At 45.3% G+C, this 16,634-nt stretch overlaps 1 protein-coding gene across 2 annotated transcripts in view; it reads left to right on the top strand.

Moving 5' to 3' along the window:
* The window catches only part of Kcnq5 (potassium voltage-gated channel subfamily Q member 5), a 574,968-nt gene that overhangs the window by 544,754 nt on the left and 13,580 nt on the right, over positions 1 to 16,634 (top strand). For both annotated transcript variants that reach the window (XM_023718707.1, XM_023718706.1), the window contains one exon: positions 7,579 to 7,687. In XM_023718707.1, coding sequence (XP_023574475.1) covers positions 7,579 to 7,687 — 109 coding nt within the window. The remainder of the gene's footprint in view (positions 1 to 7,578; positions 7,688 to 16,634) is intronic.

Below are 16,634 nucleotides of genomic sequence, written 5' to 3'. Positions count from 1 at the left end.
CCAGCCAGCCCGCCCCCTGGTGGGCTGAGCTGGCCTCTCTCTCTCTCTCTCTCTCTCTCTCTCTCTCTCTCTCTCTCTCTCTCAAATAAATAAATAAATAAAATTAAAAAAAAAAAAGATGAAACTCTAAAGGATACCATGCGGTTTTTCTGCAGTACGATTCCAAATGATATTGCATTATGAATGATCACACACACACACACACAGCACACAACCTAAGGCCAGAGCTTGTCTACGTGGATGAGAAGCCTGGGTCTGCCTATGAAGGCACAGGTGTGTCAGCAGCCCAGTGAAGCTATAATCCACATCCTAAATGTCTGTGCAACATGGTGAAAAAGCAGGGTTTGGGCCAATTTGGGGCTCACAGGCGCCTGGTGGAGACTCAGGCTCCTGCCACCCTCCACACCCATCCTCTGCTCAGGACAACACAAAATTAAAGCAATTGCTAGACTGCAAAACGTATCTCTAGCTTTCAAAACAGCATGGACACTACATGGATGCTGAGAATCTGAACCATTTATTCAAGGGAATGTGGTATGCTCCCGTTTCTGGGTGCCTTTTGCTGTTGGTACCCTATGTATATTTTTTTGTTTTGTTTTTGCCACCTGAGGGCGGGGCTGGCATGCCATGTGGTATCGGAGATTGAACTTCGGTTCCCTGCACCTGCCTAAGCTTGCCTAAGCAGGCGCTTTTGACCGCTGAGCCATCTCACCGGCCCCTACCCTATGCGTATTGTTCCTAACTTCTGCAGTTTAGCACCCACAGATCAGATCACCAGCCGCACAGAAAAGAAAGGAAGGCGGTGGACAGGAACACACAGGCAACACCTCCCTGGAGAAATTCTGGAAGCCACCTGCAGTTTGATGCAGACCGTGCTTGAGCTGCACCAACCGTAGTGAGATGTGGCTGGGCACGGGCTTCTGAGCCAGCGTAGTAGGACGTGGCTGAGCGCAGGCTTCTGAGCCATCGGAATAAATTTCTCTCATGTGGCAACCGGGGAGACTTCACCTCCAATCTGTGCTGAAAAACTTAACTCTGACATTAGACCTCAGCTGATGCGGAGAAAGAGACTAGACAGGAATGTGCCAAAATGTAATGGGACCTGCGTCCGAGTGTGAGAAGCGCAGGCAAATTTTCTCCCATTCCATGTAATTTAATTAAAAAGTCTGGGAAGAGGACCAGGGGAGGCTGGTGACCTCGTGCAATGCGACAGTCTCTGGGAGAATGAAATTCTGGTGTCAGTGTGGCACAGTCATTGCACATTAATGCGCTGCGCGCTCCCATTTGGGATGTGCTTACTAAAAAAAAAAAAAAAAAAGCTAAGCCTTTCAGGTGTGGCCGTGCTGCTTCCCCATCCACACGCGAATCAGAACGTCCCACGGTGCCGCCCCAGCACGGGCAGGTTCTATGTGGCCAACCCAAAAATAAACATGAATAAAAACAAAACTCTTCCAAAGGCTCAAACCTCACATTTTCACCGTTTCTGTTTCTGTGATAAGCGTGTGTTCTACGGAGGGAGAAGTAGTGCTAAAATAAAATGTGTTGGGAAGGAGAAACGTCTAAGACAAAGGGGAACCCTCTTGGGAACTTCCCGCATTCCTTACTCGTGCCCTGGGGACCGGGCGGGTCTCTTGGCGACTGAGCAGTTCCTCTCTAGAGCAGAAAAAAAAAAAAAAAAAAAAGAGGCCTGGCCCAGGACAAAGCCAAAGGCACATCGCTCCTGCATGGGCCTGAAGCTGTGCCTTCAAGTTCCAGCGGGATAAAGTGATAAGCGCATGGCTGAAAATTTAGGGTGATTATTTAACTTGTTGGAAACTGGATGAGGGGGTGATTGAAATACAACCAACAGCAGAACAAAAGAGATCATAGTTCATGACGAGCGGAATGGGTCGATTACCAGCACCATTACTAGTAGCCATCTTAGGCAGTGTTCTCCGAAGCATTAGGAATGAAATCATGGCATGCTTTGTGCAAAATCAAAAAACAAAAATAGATTTCTGAACTTCTGCACTCACACTGTTACTGTCAGAAACACCACAATGCCGGTTGTTTGTAAGTTTTGGAATCTTGGAAGGGTTTCTCTTCTAATTTGTTTTCATTTTTTTTGAATACTTTGTGTCAAAACATATTAAGTAGGGGCTAAGGGTAGAATAAAACATATATTTAGCATTTATGAACTCTGAGTTAAATCCCCAGGCACCCCCCTCTCCAAAAATACACACTTTGAAGATGGAAAAAAATCTTTGTATTTTTTAAGTAATTTAAAAGAAATAATTTACAATCTCATACTTTAGTACAACTGTGATTTTTACATATTCTAGCTGTTTTTCCTTTCTGCTACCATTGATGTAGTGGACAAGAGTATTTGTTTCATACTCTTATTTAATAGCATGTTGAAAAGTGTTTTCATGTCATTACATACTATTCATAATTGTATTTTTCATAGCAACGTGGCATTCTTTTGCGGCGAAATGCTAGAAAATGATCATTCATATTTTGGGATCCTGAAATTGATATAACTATTTCTGTGACTAAGCAAAATACCATAAGTATTATTACATTAAGCTTTCTTTTTTGGAATTATTTACAAAGAAAATTTCTCTGGAATAAAATTATAAAATTTCTGATTATAAATTTTAAAGTTTTTCATCACTATAAAAATTTATTCTGATTTATATTATGATGAGCAATGACAAAGTATACCAAATTCATCTCAGCAATTTGTTACTCACTATTACACCTTCATGAGTTATAGTTATAAGTCTAGACTTTTCACTTCTGAAGTTTTATCACTAATCACAGTCCAGGCTGGAGGAGATAGCTCAGTGGCATAAGTGCCTGCCTGGCAAATGCAGGGTCCTGAGTTCATTCCCCCATATGGAAAAAAAAAAACACACTAGTAATAGTAAATGTTGGTCTCTTTCAGGAGAATATAATTTATAATTTTTTCCTTGCAGTACGGGGGATGAGACCCAGGGCACGCCAAGTGAACACAGCACTGAGCTAGAGTCCCCACCCTAGTAGTCCGTTTTGACCAACTTACTTGTACTTTGATATTTTGGGGGTTTTTTTGTTTGTTTTTTAATAATTTTATTCAGAAACAAATAGTAATGAGACAGTTTCAAAACCGATTAGTAGGGCAGTTTCAATAATTAATATATTTGCATTGATATTTTGGCTCATAGTTCATTCAGGTAAGCTTTTTGTCATCATCACAAGTATTAAGCTTCTGGAGAGCTTTTTAAAAAATTGTGCTACCTGAATTCTAGCCCTTGGTTTGTAATATTGGTCCTGACAGCATCGTGTCATATTCTACCACTCCCCACATGGTTCCAAGGGCAGCCATAGTGGAAACTCATTGCTAGCAGCTCAAGAAGTGCTGAGAAAAGTAGGTGCAGTGACACCTGTATGTAGACTCAGGGGCTGGCAAGGCTGAGGTGAGGGGCTTCTTGGGTTGACTTGGGTCCCCCATTTCTGAGAGAAAGGAGGAGGGAGAGGGAAAGGAGGGAGGGAGGAAGGGAGGAAGGAGAGAGAGAGAGAGAGAGAGAGAGAGAAAGAGAGAGAGAGAGAGAGAAGAGCAATCTACTCTTCAAGAAATGTCCAACAGAAAAAACTACAAACTACCTGTCTTTGATAAATAACCGCATCTTAATGGCAAATTTTTATAAGAGACAAAAAAGTGATTTTTGGACATAGCAGAAATTTCCCCAATACTCTCCTTTCCATCTTTTTCCTTCATCACCTAAGAGCCAAGCAGGTTGGTTTTTGTTTTTTATTTTCCAAATTCTCTGAAAAGTAGCCATTCTATTGAGTGGCCTTCCAAATTTCATTTTAGATTTTCCCAAAATTGAAGAAAACATTATATGTGGAAACAAATCAATAACACTACTAATTAATAGGAAATGGGACTAGGGGTATTGCCCAGTGGTCAGTGGGTCAGTGCTTGTCTAGTGTGTCAGAGTTCCGGGTTCCATCTCTAACACCACACACACACACACACACACACACACACACACACACACGTGAAGATTGTTTAATTCATGTCTTGGATAGTCAGTTTAGAAAGTGCTATTTAAAAAACTGCCCAGTAAGATGCATTGGAATAAATATAATTGGTATATGTGTCCTTCTTGTCCTCTGTCCAGCCCTGTTCCAGAACAGAATGGACAGACTGATCTGTTTAGCGGGGGGCAAAGGAGCACCCCATTAAGCCAGGAAGTAACTGCCTCCAGATTCTTGAGATCTTCCCATTCTGCCTACAGTCAGCGACGGCCATTAATTTCATCGTCTTCACGTTGGCGGTGTCGTGACAATACCTCATGTAAACACAGCCCACGTTAATTTCCCAGGCAAAGACCCTGCATATTATGCTTCATAACTGCCTGCTCTTTACCCTCATGCTATGGTTGCTTACACCATGTTTTCAAACAGGGGGGTCCACAGTGTAGGCACTGCAGGCTCTGCCTTCCAGGTACCCTCTCCGGGGCTCCCTGTTTCTTGAGATACAAACAGGACTGCCTGAGGTGCTTCTCACCAGGGTTCAGGAAAGCAGTAATGGCTCCATATGGAAGGGCAGCAGGAGGCATCTACCGGAGTCTGTACCAAGAATCCTGATACAGTGTGTACTGTGCACATGATTCTTCTAGGTCTCTGCTACCTGGGCATCTCAGAGGCCAGGTAATGGTAGGTGGTCTCTGTTCTGCCCACCACCCAGCCCATATGGGAGCTCCCCTCTGCCTGTCTCTAGGGTACAGGTGTTTCCAGGGATCCTTTGGTGTGGGGCTGGGCTCTGAACATGACTGTGGCAGCCGCAATGCCCTACTGCGGTGTCCTCAGCCTCCTGTGTCTCCCTTCCTCAATCTGTGAAATGGGTGTAATGATAGCACACAACTCACGGGGCTCTCTAGCAATTCATGAAAATCCTTGGCACATAATTAAAGTTCTTTAAGGAGTCCCCACCACTATGAGTGCCCTGGAGTGAAGAATTAGAAATCGTGAAGAAGTTTCCCCAAGTTAGTTTCTTGGATACCACAGATTGGATGACTTAAAGTAAGTTAACACTTCATCTCTGAGATCAGAAGTCCGGAAGTCCCAAAGGAAGGTATACTCAGGGTTGGTTCCTTCTAGAAATTCTGGAAGAGAAGCATTCTTGGCTCCTCAGGGTGTCAGCAATCCTGAGTTCCCTTGACTTGTAAATCCATCGCTGCACCCCTGCACCACCCATATCCCGGGTCTTGTCCTTTCTTACAAAGACAATGTCATTGCATTTAGGGTCGGTGCTATCATATTTGGTGATTGACTTTCAACATATAAACTGAGTGAGATAAATTCAGACAGTTCTTCAATTACTATCATTATTGTGAGCTGGCAGTTGCCTCTCCTCTCCTTACTGGGCTGAAGACAAGAAGACCAAAGGGATTAAGGTGAAGAATTGAGAATACACGTCTTCATATCCCATCATCCCTTGTCACCCGCATCACCTCTACTCCAGCAGAGTTAATGTTACCAGAATTAAATAGCACACCCCCTGCGTTCTAAGTATAGGCACTGTCTTAGTGGGTGACTCTCCAGTAGCATTTTGGACTTTGGATCTAACTTGGGCAGCAGGAGAAAAGTCTCTGCCTTTCGTGACTCAGAAAATGGACCCTGCATGGAGCAAGGCCATAGAAAGTGCCACCAGTCCTGTTGTGTATGTCACCCTGGAAAAATGGAGATTAGAGACTATGTACCTTGTCTCTCATGAATGTGTTTTTATTACTTTCTTTACTTTTTATTACTAAGATAATCTACTTTCCTTGTAGAAATTTTAGAACATATAACCAAACCAAAAAAGAAAAGGAAATCATTCTTAGTTCCAAATAGGTAAACAGATTTTTAACACCACATTGTGACATCTCCTCGTCATTTGTCTTCAGTGCCATTTGTAAGAGCCCTCTAAGGGCCCATTAGGTAAACCTCCCAATATTCAGTTAGCCCATCTCCCCTTACAGGTATTTTAGCTTGTTTTTAACATTTTGTTGCTGAAAAAATGCAAAGATGCAAGTTTATTCTATATTAATTTTGTAAGTGCTGAATACGTGGTATTTATTGGGACCCTGTCCCCTTTCCAAATGTGGCCATGAACTAGAGGTACCTTAGTTTGGTTTCTAAGGAACTGACTTCTTCTCCCATCTGAAAATCTGCTCTCAGCTCGGCTGGATTACTGCAGGCAAGCTCTCACCTAGACCACGCTACTGAGTCCAGTAACTAATGAACAGGCAGCGTCCTTGAGTCTGGCTGCTTGGCTCGCGCCCAGGGCCAGTGTGGTTGATGCCAGCCGGTGGGCAGCTTGTTACATCCAGCTAGACTGAGCCAGCGTGGGGCTGGGTATGGGAGGCCCAGCTGAGGGTTGTTGCCAGCAGCATTAGAGGCAGAGCCAGAGAGGAAGGAGAGAGGCTGTTAGGGAAGCTGCTAGGACATGCTGGGACCTGTTGGGAGCTGCTGGTTCTCCTGGGCTACTCTGCTGGGTGACCTTGTCATGCTGGCCTTCCTGATAAACTTGGCTGTTCTTATTGGAGGAGGAGCTCAGGACCTCGTTGTCACTGAGAACAGCTATAGTTCACTGTGGGGGAGCTCTGGTCCTCGCTTTGAGCATCACTTCGTGGCTCCAGAGGGGAAGATGGTGTCCTGCTCGGACTCCTGGAGAAGCTTGTTGCCTCGGCTTTCCTGATAAGCTCGGTTTTCCTCGTCATCAGAGGCACTTGGAACCTCACTGTCCCTGAGGACGGCCGTGGTACCTTTCTGGGGAGCTCTGGTGCTTACCTTGAGCATTGTTTCCCGGCTCCAGTGCAGATCCCTCAGCCTGCTGGCACAGATCCTCTATCAAGCTGGTGCAGACTTCCTAGCTTCTACCGCTGACCTTTGGGCCTTCCCAGCACAGATCTGTGAAACAAGCCTGCATGAGACATTGTCTAGGGCTCTAGGCCTCCAGGTGGACTTGTGGGAGGCCTTGTCATGGGCTCTCGGTCTTCAGCTGGACTCATGCAGGACAGTATTGTGAGATCCAGGCTCTCATATGGAGGCTCTGGTCTTCAGTGTGTGAACAGATTTCCTGCACTCTTTATATATGATTTTTTAGGTGATTCATTATAAAATAATCTTATAAAATATATGTCCTATATTATAGTGTTCCCCTTGCAAAGCCCCAAATCACAATAGCCAGTGAGGTCAGCATCATAGGATTTGTGCTGTGTACAGGCCAGTTAAGTAAGTGTCCAATGACTCTTTCTCTGACTGCAAGCATCTACTGTGTAAAGCCGGCCATTAGTGTCCAAAGAGACGGGCAAAGGAACATGGGCAGATCAACACACAGCCCCACACCACCTTCCCTGTGGAGCAAGCTCAGAGCTCATGTCAGTCAGTCACCTAAGACTGGCGAGGTGGTGGAGAAAGGAGAGGAGACAACGTGGGGCAACAGTGGGGTGACTTGGTGACCGCCCAAGAGCTTAGTCTGTGAACACCCAGGTGCCCCGTTTGGCCCCAGTTCAGCAGCATGGTGTCATTCGCTCCTGCTGGTGCTAACGGGTGTCTTCCTTGCAGCGGACACAGCGCTGGGCACGGAGGATGTGTACGATGAGAAGGGATGCCAGTGTGACGTGTCGGTAGAAGACCTCACCCCGCCCCTGAAAACCGTCATCCGCGCCATCAGGTGAGTGGGCATCTTGAACAAAACGATTCAGAGATGTCCCACAGGGAATCAGGACTGCTGTGTTCCCAGATTCTTCTTGCAGCAGGTGAACTTTATGGAATAAGTCCGTTTCCCTTTTCCTATTTGTCCACATGCCTAGCAAATGATAAAACAATTTGTCTTCATAGAACACTGAGCTGTGTTCAACACAGAATTTTTTTTTTTTTTTTTTCTGGCTGGCTCACACCGTCCTGAGGACAGAGCTGGCGCAGCATGTGGTGCCAGGGATCGAACCGTGGTCCCTGTGCCTGCCTGACCTTGCCTACACAGCCACTTTAGACTACTGAGCTATCTTGCTGGCCCTACACAGAATATCTTCTAAAGGGTAGGACTTGAAAAGCCATGCAGTACTGAAGAAATGACATGAGAACTGGTGTGCTGTGTGTGTTTGTTGCTTTAAGGACATTTAGTTTATTGGTGCAATTAGATCTTTTAAATTAATTTTATATGGGGCCAGTGAGATAGCTCAGCAATCTAAAGTACCTGTTTAGGCAAACTTAGGAAGGTGCGGGGGACCGTAGTTCGATCCCTGACATCAAATGCTGCACCAGACCCACTGTCAGGACATGCAGATCCAGCCAAGTAATAATAATTGATTAATTAATTAATTTTATGGGAGCCTGGGAGATAGCTCAGCAGTCTAAGTGCCTGCCTGGCAAGCACATGGACCCAGGTTTGATCCCTGGTACCACATGCTGTGCCGGCTCTGCAACAAGCCAGCCACCAAAACTGGGCATAGTGGCACATGCCTGTAGTCCCAGCACTGTGGAGGCTAAAACAGAAGGGTCACGACGAGTCTGAACTGCATAACAAGACCTTGCACCAAATAAATAATTTTTTAATTATGTAATTTTATGATGATTCTGTAATATGTATTCTGTACTTTTTATTAAAGAGAAATCTCTTTGTGTTAATTTCAAACAGACTAAGAACTCTTGGTCCTGTCTCCTGACATGTAATTATCAATGGTCCGTCTTTCCTGTGTTTCCTTAATTGTTAGCAGAGGCCTAAGAGAATACCCAAGACAGTTAAGTTCGTATTTCTAGCTTTCTGTCCTCAATTCACAAAAAGAAATTCAGAATCTGGCGTGATCGACCCACCCACTGTAATTGCTTTGGGAAAATCTGCATCTGTTATGGAACATGGCATGATTTTATTGCAAATAGAAAAAATAAAACCCCATCTGATTTATCTTTAACACTTTCTGCCTCTTACCAAAAACTGAGAGGAAAGCTTAAAATACCCCAACTAACCTAGCGGCTCGGATGCTTCGTCTAACTTCAGGCGTCCATTACTTCTTTAGCCCGTCGTGGGGCGTCAGGTTACACAGGTGCCACTTCATGGTTGGAGGCACTAGGAAACCAGAAATGACTCAAAAGATTAGATAAATGGAGTGTCATGGGTGATAGGGTGAGAACACACGTACTGTAGAATGAGCTTCAGCTCTCTGTGACAACCACTTAAGAAGCTCGCTGAAGCCTCGTTCATTCCCGATCAAATACTGAGTCACCAACTTCCCAGAAGGGAAGAAAATCATAATGTCTTCCTTGGTCTGCGCATCCTCAGATACTGCCTCCTCTCTCACGATAACTGCTAACGACACTCCCTGTCTTGTTCAAGTATCCCAGCTCGAACAGCCAATTGCGTGGCCACCCCACCTCTGAGGAACCTAGAGGCCTTGGGTGATGCTCAAGCCAGAAACCCAGACCATGTAGTGAAGTGAAGCCTGAAGCTGTCCCCTAAAGGGATGGAGTCGCCGAAGCAGTAGCCGCTGTTCACATGTGGCCATTTAAATTTGAGTTAATTTCATGGAATCCAATTTAAAATTCAGTTGTCAGGGCTGGCCAGATAGCTCAGCAGATTAAAGCGCCTGTTTAGGCAGATGCAGGGATTGAGGTTTGATCCCTGGCATGAAGTGCTGACCCCACCCCGCGGGCATGCTAATCTGGGGATTGAGACAGCATGGTGGTGCATGCCTGTAATCCCAGCGCTTGGGAGGCTGAAAAACAGGAAGGATCACTAGGAGTCTGATCTGTGTTGTGAGACCCTGTAGACCCTGTACTAAATGCATTAAAAGAAAAAAACTTAGTTATCGATAACATGCGATCCACATTTCAAATGATCAACAGCCAGAGGTGGCCAGTGGCTACCACTCTGGATAAAGGAAAGAGAACATTTCTGCCAGTGCGACAAGTTAGTGGACGTTTCCACTCGAGAAGTCACCTTGAGGCTGCTTGTGGATGTTGGTTATATCCATTGCGGACCCTGAAGTGGAGGTGAAGTAATTCAACCCACAAATTAATCTGACCTGCCACAAATGTGGAAAATCTTATCGAGTGGAAGCAGGTTATGTTCCCTAAAAGTCATATTTAACTCAGTTTGTGTCACTTCCTTAGGCTCTGAAGCTTTCTGCTTTTGCTTCACAACCTATAAAAAGTATTGTAAGTTGCAAGAAAGAAAATGGAATAGGTTTATTCTGCTAGCTAAGCACTTTAGCAAGAGTTTTAAGATTTACTTAGCAGCGTGCTCCGGAAACCCAACTGATTTTTGTGAAGTCTTCCGTAGTCCCATGCTTTTCAGAATTCTTTCTGTGTCCTTATTTTTTACTGAAATTTATTATTTACGTCTCTGTCCTTTTTGTAGATTCTGAAGCTTTCTATGCAATGCTTTGTGAAACTTGCTGGGGATAATGCTCCTTGTATCCTGATTCTGCTTCGTTGGTTTTGTTTTGTTTTTTTTTTTTTTTAATCACTTCCAATTTCCACTTAAAATTATTGGGGGCCGGGGCTACAGCTCAGCAGCACAAGCATCTACTTGGCAAGAGCAAGGTCTTGAGTTCAATTCCCAGTACCAATAAGATGAAATGAAACTGTTCAGAAGGATTTTTGTTTTGGTTTGGTTTGGGTTTTTTGGTTTCTAAAGATGCCTTCAGGGCAGGTCTGATAAAGCATGAGGATCTGGGGATCGAACCACAGTATCCTGAGCCTGACTGCCTTTGCTTAAGCAAGCACTTAAACAACTGAGCTAATGCGCAGGCCCCCTGAAATTGTTGAATTCTATAAAATCATGAGAGCTACACCAAATCGTTTAATAACTTAATTGCAACTCTTTCACTCCTAGTAATTCTTAATGCCAAAGACATATGATTAAAAGACCAATCAGTACATCTAGCAGTTCTGAGAGGTTTAAGGCACAGGTTCCCAAATCTTCAGCAGAAGTATCCTCATTACATAAATAAATTCAACATCAGTCGACTGAAGTCTTTTTGCACAGTATGCCCCCTACCTCTCTTCCGCTGGGCTCATATTTTGTTATATACTACTGATCTCAAGAGTGAGATTTGCCTCTGAGACAGCAACTTGCTTTGACATATTCCTTGTTACCTGGGTGGGGTCAGAATATTTAATATAAACATTTGACCACCCTGTCTGTGTCTTATGATAATAGCTCTTACAATAATAGCTTCTCATCAGAGCCAAAAGAATATCAAATGCATAGCAAAAAAATATGTATTTCATCACAAAGATGGTAGCAAAAAAAATGACTACATTCACAAAGACTGAAATCAGAATTCTCAGTTTCACTTATTGATATTTATTAAGCATCTGCCATTTTCTGTTTACTTTGGGGAGTGAAATTTTCTGTGATAACCACGACCACTCTGCATTTGTCTGGAGTTGATTTCCCAAATGCACTGCCAGACTCGGTCCCTAATTAATGATGTCATTTTTTGAAATACTGTGTGAGCAATGGCTATTCTTAGACTATTTCCAAACTGTGTCTTTCACTCAACGAAAAACTTAGTTTCCGTGCCAGCCTGCCCCTGGGTTGCGTTGAGTTGGTGAATGAGACTGGGGGTGTTGGGGAGCACCTGTAATCCCAGTGCTTGGGAGGCTGAAAACAGGAGGATCACTGCGGGTCGATTCTGTGTAGAACTACCCAACCCTGTAGACCCTGTACTAAACACATTAAAAAAAGAAAGAAAGAAAACTTGGTTTTGCATATTTCCTTTAGGATGATCACAGACTCTTCTCAAACTACCATTTCATGGAAATGCAGCCATTTTCTAGAGATATATTTTTAAACTCACCCTTGGGAGTGGAGCACGTTGAAATAGCTCAGAGCTGACCAGTGGGCAGGAAGCCCTGCCGACTGTGGGGGCTGCGAGGCAGTGCACGGACCCAGGAGTTGGTTCCCCAGCACCCTGACCCGCACCCCCCCAGAAGGCATGCACAGAGCGCTCCTCGCCCCTTCCCCGTGCTGCAGTCTGCCCTACGAGTCATGCTCAAGTCTTGCTCCATAAATGGAAAAGAGGCACATGGTTGCCATTGTGGGGCTTTCTGCTAAACTTACAAGCTGTTTGATCATCCCACTTCTTAATCTTCCTGGTGGCATCTCAAGGAGACTGGGTTTTTGAGTCGCTATTAGGACATCCTTGACAGCCACGTCTGCAACACAGTGCAATGACAGACACTGCCAGGGGAATGCTCCATGGATCGTTCGCATGCAGTTCTAAAAGTAGCTGATATCATCCCTGGAAGATCCCTTTTGTTTGTTTTTATTTTGAAGATAATTACTTGTGGCAATATTTTTCTCTGAGGCTGCATTAAGCTATTGTTTTCAATGAAGACATACTTGGTAGCATTATTTTTAACCCTTGATTTGCCTATCATTCATTCATGTGTTTGTTTTTGAGACAGCGTCTTGCTATGCAGTTGGGGCTGGCCTTGTGCTCACTTTTGTAGCCCCCAGGCTAGCCTTGAACTCACAGTAATCCTTCTGTCTCAACTACCCAAGTGCTGGGTTTATAGGCATGCACTACCACGCCCAGTTTATTTGCCTATAATTTAGATTATATCTCCATTCCTAAAAAGTATTTACATGAAACCAACATGTCTGGTCATTTCACACTTTACAGTTTATGTAAATTTTAATACTAATAAGAGAACAGAACTTACAGATTTAGTTACCATGTCAATGCTTGCAAAATCCTTAAAGGAAACATAACCATTTAGACACTTTCTTGCATCCAGAAGTGTTTGCTTGGGTTTTACTACTGTGACCCTTTCAAAAAGAAATCTAACAAAATCTATAAGAGAGCCTACTAGACCCTGCAAACAGGGACAAGAAAAGCAAGGGTTAGAAGCAAAACTCTGTGTCCACTGGTAGAGGGAGCAGGGCCACAAGACTTCTCCCAGTATCCCATCAACCCAGCAAAATAGCCAGACACCCCTGCACTCAGGACATGCGATACCATGTATAGGTGGGATGAAGGTACTGTCTCTGTTAAAGACTACAAGCAAAAAAATGAGATTTGTCTTGTATCCAGTAGCTTTGGGGAGTTCTCAGCCTTTTACTAGTAACTCAGTCTGAGACACAAGAAGGGAGGTGAAATCTTAGACAAGTATAATTCTGCAATTTCTGTTACAGAGTTCTTACTGTAAATACACTATGCACAGCTGCAAACTCAGAGTTATATTTCGAGTCCACAGCAAGTTAACATTAATATATACTCTCAATAGGCTACTCATACACCTTCAGTGCAGACCCTTCTGTAGCCCTAGTCATCTACTGGATCTGCTCCAAGATCAACACCGTTCCTTGGCCAATCACTAAAAATCAAAACAGAGCTTCCTCTGGGGAGATTCAGGACCACTGTCTCAGGAGCATTTCAGTGCTGAGCCCTAAGATCCTGGATTGCAAGGAAATTAGATTTCTTGTGAAGCGTCAGAAATCCAAAGCTAGTTTTCCAAACTGAGAAGAGGATATGGAATGCGTATCAGTAGGTAAATCAACCCATCTGGCCTAGATAAGGCAAAGGGAGAGGATTGGGGGGGGGGGATCACTCACCCTCACCCAAAACATGTTGTCTGGAAACACAAGGCCATTTCACTGGCCTAGAGAAACAGTAATATCCCCAGACATAAGGAGGCACAGCTGGGAGCAGGCTGTCATCTCTAGAAAGACGGCTGTCACCTCTCCTGTCTGGGTGAAACACTCCTCTCTTGCCTCCTCAGAGGTACCTGTGCTTCCCACCACCCTGCCCTCTACAGAGTATGCACCATACTGCACTGGAGGTGGTCCAGCAGCAGCAGTCATCCCTTTACCTCAGGGTCTCGGCCATCTAGCAGACACTGGCCCAGAACAGGCACTCAGCAAATACTTGATGGATGAAGAAATGGGTGAGTTTTTAAGTCTCATCCATCAGGTGCTTTGTGGGCAGCTCTTAGGGAAGCCCATGAGGAGCTCATCTAGCAAGCTACAGGCCCTGGATAAACGAGGCTGTTGGACACCATCAGGGCAACGGGGCCTTTGCATCAGGTGTGTGGAAAGACAGAGACCAGAGACCGAGGAATCACTGTCACCGTGTAGGAGGCTTTTCCAGTTCCACCAGCTCCCCCTGAACGGCCTGCACACACTCAAAGCCCAGAGCGGTGCCCGCCATGGTGGCCCAGATACTCAATGAATTTTTGTTAAGAAAAAAATGAATAAGAAATCACCTTACCCCTCTCTTTCCTTCCCAAGCTAAATAATGGAGAAAATAACGGGAGACTGTCACTACCATAACTACTGCTTGCCTGCAACTCCTCTCCTGAAGTCCCTCAGGGAAAGGGAAGGGAGGCAGTGTGCTCTGAATGGAGCCGGGCACCTAAGCACAGCAACAGCCTGCCCACTGCGGTGCCAGGCACCGACGAGACAGCTCATGCAAGCTTGCATGCGGCATGCTCCCTTCTTTGCCACTGCCCGAACCCCGCTGCCACTTGAGCGGCTCTCAAGCTTGGCTGAAGATGTGCATCACTTGAAGAGTTTTAGGAACTCTCTGGACCACATCCTGGACCAGGGACAGGAGCTTGTCCGGAGGAAGGACGCGTGCCCTCAGGGCGACTCCAGGGAGCAGCGAGCTCGGGCAGGCCCCGTCCTCGCTGGCTCGGCTCGCAAGCGCCTCTCAGAGCACGGACCATCTGTTCCGCGGCACCAGTCACAGCCCCTCCTGCTCACTCCTCGCTCCTCTCTGAATATTCATCAGCAGCGCTTCCACCCTGATTTAGAGGGCTGGAAAGAGATTCTGCAAGATTTCGTAACTTGTGGCAGCGCTGCAAACGCACCTACATTTCCTTGGAAGGGCACATGTGTTGCTGTGTATATATAGACGTTTTCTGCCCGGAGTTTAACTTGGCTTTAGTTATTTTCTTCTGTGCTCAGAAAATTGCAAAGACTTCTTCAGTTTCTGGAAGAGGTGGCAGTTTAGGTTTGTGGAGAATCTCTTCCACCCCCTAGTGGTGCTGCGGGGCTAGAGCAGAATGCTCGGAGCGGATTCCGCCAGCACCGAAGGAGCAGGACCTCGGGCGGGCGTCCCTGGCTCTTTGTGGCTGTATTTACTGCCGGGCCTTGGGGGAGGCAATTTATCCTGTAAAGAAAAGAAGCTGGGAGACCTTCAGAGAGCTCCTCAGCCCTTTGCTGGCCCTAATGAGCTACCTAACAGCTGCGGTAAGAGCAGGCCACGCACTTCACAAAGGTTTAATGACCAATCTACTGGGCACCCGGCCCATTGAGTAAGAACAGCCCTGGTATATATGTCTTAGTTACCAAGACAGTAGAAGAATATTATAATTAGAACATTAGAATATTCCAATCGTCTTCATTAGCAAGACAGTAGAATATTATAATCAGGAGCTCAACACTGGAGCCAAACCGGCTCATTCCCTGAGTCCATACTTGCTAGTTGCTTGACATCAAGCAAGCTACTTAACTTCTCCGTGTCTCAGTTTCCATAACTGGAAAATAGAGACAGGAACAGTGTCTTTCTCATAGGATTATTCTGTGGTACTGATTACGTTATTCTCTTAATCATTAATTGTGTCTTAAAGGCTTAGCATGACCTCACAAGGGTTTGTTCAAAACACGCCTTTCTACCAGGAAACACATAGGTCATGTTCAGCTTTTTTCTGAACTACCTAAGAGACTGCTAAGGCCTCGAACCTCTTCCCTACCCCATTCATGTGTTTTCATTTATTTCTGGCTTCATGAAGATCCTTCGTAGCTCTTCTCTGGACCAGAGCTTGGCACCTTATAGCAGGAGGATAGAGCCTACCCTACATCTTACATTTGCAGTTAAAGTCTGATTGAGACTTACCTACACTCGTGTGTATGGTACGGTGTCTGCTGTCACACTAAAACATCAGAGTTAAAGAGCTTCCACATAAATCGTATGACCTGCAAAATATTAAATATCCATTCCTGAACGATCGAAAAAAAGCTCTCCACTCCTTACCTAAACTTTGAGTCACTGGGGACTTCCCAGGTACTTCGGAAGAGGATGTCAGGGGCACCCGCGACCCCAGATCAGCTCTGCTGCTCCTCCCTGTGGACCACGATGCCCTCAGCTCCTCACCTATGTGCCTTCTTGTACCCGGAAAAGGTGTTAGTCTCTCAAAAGTAAAGTCCTGGACAGGAAAATAAAATGAAGAATCAAAAGGCCTTCTGAATTCAGGGCTGATGGCTACTTCACACATTTCTGCAATTTCCAACACCTTTGTGTTTTTCCCAAGGTCTAGAAATATAGCACCGAACTCAAGTTTCCATTTCATCCCTAAGCAAAAAAAAGGGAGAGGGGTGGGCCTTCTCTTCCTCCCTCTTCACACAGACTGATAGTGTGGTTTTGTGTTCGTGACACTAGCTGAGAAATCTATGTAAGGCAAACTGGCAAACATCAGGAAGGTGAGTTCTGTCTTCCTGTGAGTGGAGAGGAGTGAGCAGAGGATTCTCAGAGGAGGCCCTTCGGAACAAGGCGGGGGGGTCCCATAGAAGGCGGACTGTATTCTCAGCATGGGATCCATCTGAGAAAATGGCGCTGGAGAGGACTGGGATGACTTCTGCAGCCGCAGACTCACTGGTGGGAGCAGGTCTG

This window comes from Octodon degus, unplaced genomic scaffold (assembly GCF_000260255.1).
Source record: "Octodon degus isolate 3935 unplaced genomic scaffold, OctDeg1.0 scaffold00061, whole genome shotgun sequence".
NCBI lineage: Eukaryota > Metazoa > Chordata > Mammalia > Rodentia > Octodontidae > Octodon > Octodon degus.
Note: the sequence above shows the minus strand (reverse complement) of the source record. Positions and strands in the feature narration are given on the sequence as shown.